The 6,000-nt window shown below is 36.8% G+C and overlaps 1 protein-coding gene across 4 annotated transcripts in view; it reads right to left on the bottom strand.

Moving 5' to 3' along the window:
* Nucleotides 1-6,000, bottom strand: part of HOOK3 (hook microtubule tethering protein 3) — a 109,359-nt gene that overhangs the window by 63,939 nt on the left and 39,420 nt on the right. For all 4 annotated transcript variants that reach the window (XM_059384360.1, XM_059384362.1, XM_059384363.1 and 1 more), the window contains exon 7: nt 1,366-1,428. In XM_059384360.1, the coding sequence (XP_059240343.1) occupies nt 1,366-1,428 (63 nt within the window). The remainder of the gene's footprint in view (nt 1-1,365; nt 1,429-6,000) is intronic.

The raw sequence follows: 6,000 nt of genomic DNA, 5'->3' as shown, positions 1-6,000 counted from the left end.
TCTTGTGATCTGTCTAACAAATAAATAAAATCTTTAAAAAAAAAAAAGGGTTTTCATTTGGGGCGCCTGGGTGGCTCAGTGGGTTAATCCTCTGCCTTCAGCTCAGGTCATGATCTCAGGGTCTTGGGATCGAGTCCTACATCGGGCTCTCTGCTCAGCAGGGAGCCTGCTTCCTCCTCTCTCTCTCTGCCTGCCTCTCTACCTACTTGTGATCTCTGTCTGTCAAATAAATAAATAAAAATCTTTAAAAGAAAAAAAAATTATATCAAAATTATATCATGACCATGGGATAAAGCCTCTGCCTTTAGCTCAGGTCATGGTCCCAGGATCCTGGAATCAAGCCCCGCATCGCATCGGGCTCTCTGCTCAGCGGGGAGCCTGCTTCCTCCTCTCTCTCTGCCTGCTTCTCTGCCTACTTGTGATCTTCGAAAAAATAAATAAAATCTTAAAAAAAATAATTGTATCATGACCAAAGATCTTCCTACAAAACATTTAGAAACCAATGGTAAGAAATGAGAGATCACACGAAGATTTCTGTTTACACTTTGGAAAAGATGTCCCAGGACAGATGGAATACAGAAACTGACAATGTAAGTTGCAGTGTTTTATTGCAAAGCAGTAATTAAAATTACAAAATAACTTTTTGGCTAAACTTGCAAGAATATACTGCAGGCAGAGTTCCTTTAAGAATACAGTAGGTTCCTTGGTGCATTTAAATATCTACTGACTTTGGGATTATGGACATTGGGGAGGGTATGTGCTTTGGTGAGTGCTGTGAAGTGTGTAAACCTGGTGATTCACAGACCTGTACCCCTGGGGATAAAAATATATGTTTATAAAAAATAAAAAATTGAAAAAATATAATAAAAAAATAAAATAAAATAAAAAAAGAAAAGAAAAGAGATGAAAATAAATAAATAAATAAATATCTACTGACTATTCCCTCACAAAGATGGAAGGGTGTAGGAGACATCTGCCATGGAAGACTCATGTGAAATAAAAGGTATTTTGTATTATAAGTAAATCATAAGATTAAAACTCATGCCACTTGCCAAGAATGCATCTATTGTGCTAAATGTGGCATAAAAAGATATCACCAATGGGAAGAAAAAAATCATGACTAGAAAACATGAATTACGATGACTTAAATTTATTTTAAAGTGGATCATACAATATTTTAATTATAAATTATAAATTTAATTACAAATGCATAATATCCACTAGTAAAACAGCTTAAGTGTTGAACTTATGGAAAAAACAAATAGTTAAACCAACATATTCTATAAGCAAATTCAACTGAAACATTCTTTTCATTAGTATCTGAATTTATTCTTTTCAATCGCTACATGGATAAACAATGCATACCTGGCGATCAAGGTCAACATAGGCATCGTTTCCAGCAGAGACAGGTGATTCCTTACTCATCAGCTGAAATTAAGATTTAAATGATTGTAACTATGAGGCAAAAATGACATCATATAAAATACACTTAGATAACAACATGAACACCCGGGATTATAAAAATTAAAATGAAGACACAAATGTAAGAGGAACATTTTCCTTTAGATTTTCAGTCTAAAATCTTTTTTATCCCAGGATAATGCCTCCATTTAAAATTACAGGTCTAAATTTTGGTGCTCATTTTTACTGTAAGGGCAGTCATAAGAATTAAGACAAATCTTTAGGTTAAAAAAGCAGCTAAGTATTTAAAAACTGACTTCTCGGTAAAAAAACAGCAACACTGATGTAACTCTATCTAAAATATAAATATGGGCAATATCAGTATTAGCCAAAATGAACTGGCTGATGTTTACCTCACACACACAAACACACCCACACCCCTCTATTTCTTAGCCTCTCTCACCCTGGTGTTGCAGAGAGAGGAGCCATATAACATGTGAGGGCTTGGGAGTGAAGGGGCTAAATTTCTGATTGTGACAAATGTCAGGGGCAGACTCAAATGGTCCCAATTTTCTACTCTTTCCTTCTTATGTTGAGGGACAAAAGAAAGGGGGACAATTAGAAATGTGGGGATGCACTGTTGAGAGAGATGTTGTAATATCAGCCTTTAGTAACACTCTTTGAGAGATCAGAAAATTGTTATGTTCAGCTGTACTTTTTTTCTCCTCAGTGGTTCTCAAAGTGAAGTTCTCAAACCATCAGTGTTGCCTGGAAACTCTTCAGAAATGCAAATTACTGGGTCCCAGCCCAGATCTACTGACTTAGAAACTGGGGAGGGAAGGGGAGCTGCTAGGGCTCAGCAACAAATTTAATAAAGTCCTCTGGGTGACTCTAATACATACTGAAGTTTGAGAATCACTGCTCTATATTAATGGGATGAGAAGAGTACAAAGTCCCTCAGCATAATTAGGAAAAAAAAAAAAATCTCAGGAAGAGTAAAAAACACGGGCTTCAGTGTTTATGCTTTCCTCATGACAATATTAATCATAAGATTTTTGAGACTTCTTCCAACAAAAAATAGTCCCACTGTAAAGAATATACAATTCATAAAAATATAAAAAGGAAAACCATTATTCTACCATCCAGAACAATCACCTTTATAATTCTGAAATATTTAAGAAGCTACCATCCAAGGGTGTAGCACACATAGGTCAGGTGAGTAAGACAAGCATTATTAGAGTATGATAACCAGCTGTGCCAGACTCAGAGATGCCCTATCTAATCAGAGACCAGTAATAGAAGGACCAGAAATGTTTCTTTGTCTTTTTCCTTTTCCCACTGTTATAGCTAAGTCCTCATGATAATATAGCAACAACTCTGAATAAAAACCCAAGTGTCCTACACTCTGAATACAACCTTTTCTCAATCCTGGTCTCTCATTCAATTATGTTTAATTTATGTGCTCCTAAATCGGAGGTTTCCAAGCCCTACACCTCCCTCCTTTCTCCTGGGCTTCTAGTGAGACTCCATCATTCTGATATTCACTTTTTTCCTTACTCTGCTGAGACTTTATACTAAACATTATTGTTTTTGCCTGCTCACATTTACCCCTCCTTCTTCTGTTAACAATATCATCTTATTTTTGGGAACTTCCCTCCCCTGCTTTAGGTTCCATGGTTCACCATTTGTTTAACCAATTACCTTCTACTTTCTAGTTCAGATTTTTCAGTCTATTCCGTTGATGACCTTTGTCAATATCTCAATTTTCTTATCTTCAAGTCTTTCTTCCTGGCAAAATCTCAGTATAATATTATTCTACCTACCTATCTCTTCTGGCCATAAACCAGACTATTAAGTACTGAGAGTATAAAACCAAACAAACAAAAATTTAAATCAGAAAACACTATTAATACATAGTTTCTGATTTTCAACTGGGCCTTTAAAGTTGCTTCTAAAGTACAATTATGCTTCCACTGTCAGCAGTCTCTTTATTCCTTTTATAGATGATTCTAAACCTTTCTTATTTCTCAAATCTCTGCACTCTTCATCAGAAAACCTTGTCTCCTAATAAGAATGTCCCATGTCTTAATTTACAAAATTGGCAACGTTCATGACCACACTTTCCTTTTTCAATTTTGTTTTAAGACAAGTGCTACTTCTCCCTTGAAAGCTAATCCCACGTGTGCTCCCTGACCCAATCTTTTCTCAGCTTCTTTAGTAGGATGGCTATTATAAAAAGGATGGGCAGAGGTGCCTAGGTGGCATAGTCAGTTCAGTGTCCAACTCTTGGTTCTTCAGATCAGGCTGTGATGTCAGGGTCTTGGGATTGAGCCCTACATCAGGCTCCACACTCAAGACAGAATCTGCTTGAGTTTCTCTCTCTCCCCTACCCTCTACCCCTTCTGCTTGTGCACGCTCTAAAAATAAATGAACAGATCTTTTAAAAAAAGAAAGGACATTCACAAAGAGGTGGAAAAAACAGAATCCTAGTACACTGCTGGTAAGAATGTAAAATGCTGCAGGATGTGTGGAAAACAAGTTGGTGCTTTCTCAAAAAAGTTAAACATAATTACCATATGACCAAGAAACTCAATTTCAATATGCCCAGAAGAATTAAATTAATAGTGGATGTTTAAAAGAAAACCAAAACGCTTATATTAACATTCACAGCATTATTCACAATAGCCAAAAGGTAGGAACAACCCCAAATGTCCCTCAACTTAAGAATAAACAAAATGCTGCACATCCATACAATGGATTTTTCAGCCATAAAAAGGAGCAAGTATTAATACGTGCTACAAAATGACCTTGAAAGTATCATGCTAAATGAACAAAGACAGACACAAAAGGCCACATATCATATGATTCCATTTATATGAAATATCCAGAATATGGAAATTCATACAGACAGAAAGCAGACTTCCGGCTGACATAGGCTGGAGAGAGGAGGAAATGAGAACAGCCTATGTAGTGGACGTAAAGGGTTTCTTTTTGTGGTGATGGAAAAAGGTGGAACAAAATAGTCACCATGTTTGCACAACATTATGAACACACTAAATGTCACTAATGGCAAGTACTTGTTATGCATATTTTATCACAGTAAGTAAATAAATGTCAGTAGTACCTGAATAAAGAAATATAAATAGAATATACCCTTAAAAAAAAAAAAACTACCACTTTAAAGAAGCCCTTATTACTTCCATTATTCTATCCAGCTACTCCCCCCCCCCCACCTTCTTCCCCTTGGTCCCATCAGTTACCAATCCTATGGATTCAAGCTCCTTTAATTTTCCAAATCTGTGCACCTGTCTCCACCCTGACTGCCATAACCTTGTTCAGGCTTCTATCATTCACTCTTGGTAATTAAATATTAATTACTAAGGTCTCTTAAGTGCTCTCCCTTTTTCTAGCCCTGTTTTCCTCCAAACCATTCTTCTCATCATATACATTTTCTTAAATAAAGACTTGAATATATTTTCTCCTTAAAATCTATTCACTGATTTCCAAAATCCCAATTCCCAAAGGAAACTGCTCAATATTCTAATGACTTTAGATCTCTTGTTTCATTTCTAAGCACTTGCTATACCTCACCATGGTCGCTTTGGGTAACCAACATTCCAGATAAGTCTTGCTTTCTCTTGCCTCCTGGACTTTACCACAATTTTTGCCCTTTCCTTACCTCATCTCATTCCATGCTCAGTCAAGATGCCACCTTCTTGGGGTACCTGGGTGACTCAGTGGGTTAAGGCCTCTGCCTTTAGCTCAGGTCATGATCCCAGTGTCCTGGGATCGAGCCCACACTGGCCTCCCAGCTCATCAAGGAGTCTGCTTCTCCCTCTCCTTCTGCCCCTCCCTGCCTTGACTCTGTCTCAAATAAATAAGATCTTAAAAAAATTTTTTTAAACAAATTACTATCAACTATACTTCCATGAAATCGAGGTAGCCTAATTTAAACACTTGCTTCCCAATGGGTGCACACTGTTGTCATATTTCTATTAAAATAAAATAGTTTGGAGGTGCTTAGGTGGCTCATTCAGAAGAGCATGTGATTCTTGATCTTGGGGTAGTGAGTTCAAGCCCCACACTGGGTCTAGTAGAGATTAACTTAGATAAACTTTAAAACATTATGTAAGATAGTTTGATAAACACTGTTGTGTTCAATCTTGGTCTGAATGTCTAAATAATTCCTTGGGCTAGATTCATAGAATTAATAGTCATTTGGTGACATTTTATTTTTTTATTTTTAGCAATTTTATAACTGTTTTTTTTTTTAAGATTTTAAAAATTTATTTGACAGAGAGAGATCACAAGTAGGCAGAGAGGCAGGCAGAGAGAGAGTGGGAAGCAGGCTCCGTGGTGAGCAGAGAGCCGGATGTGGGGCTCAATCCCAGAACCCTGAGATCATGACCTGAGCCGAAGGCAGATGCTTAACCCACTGAGCCACCCAGGTGCCCCGACATATTTTAATTTTAAAAATATTCCTATAATACAAACCTATAATTATAGAAAAATTGGCAAATACAGAAAAGAGCACGAAATATCCAACCATTTGGAGATGGTTAACATTTTGTCATTTTTCACTCATCTTAATTTCTATTT

The sequence above is a fragment of the Mustela nigripes genome, chromosome 18, assembly GCF_022355385.1.
Source record: "Mustela nigripes isolate SB6536 chromosome 18, MUSNIG.SB6536, whole genome shotgun sequence".
In the NCBI taxonomy this organism is placed as follows: Eukaryota; Metazoa; Chordata; class Mammalia; order Carnivora; family Mustelidae; genus Mustela; species Mustela nigripes.
This window is presented reverse-complemented; position numbering and strand designations above follow the sequence as displayed.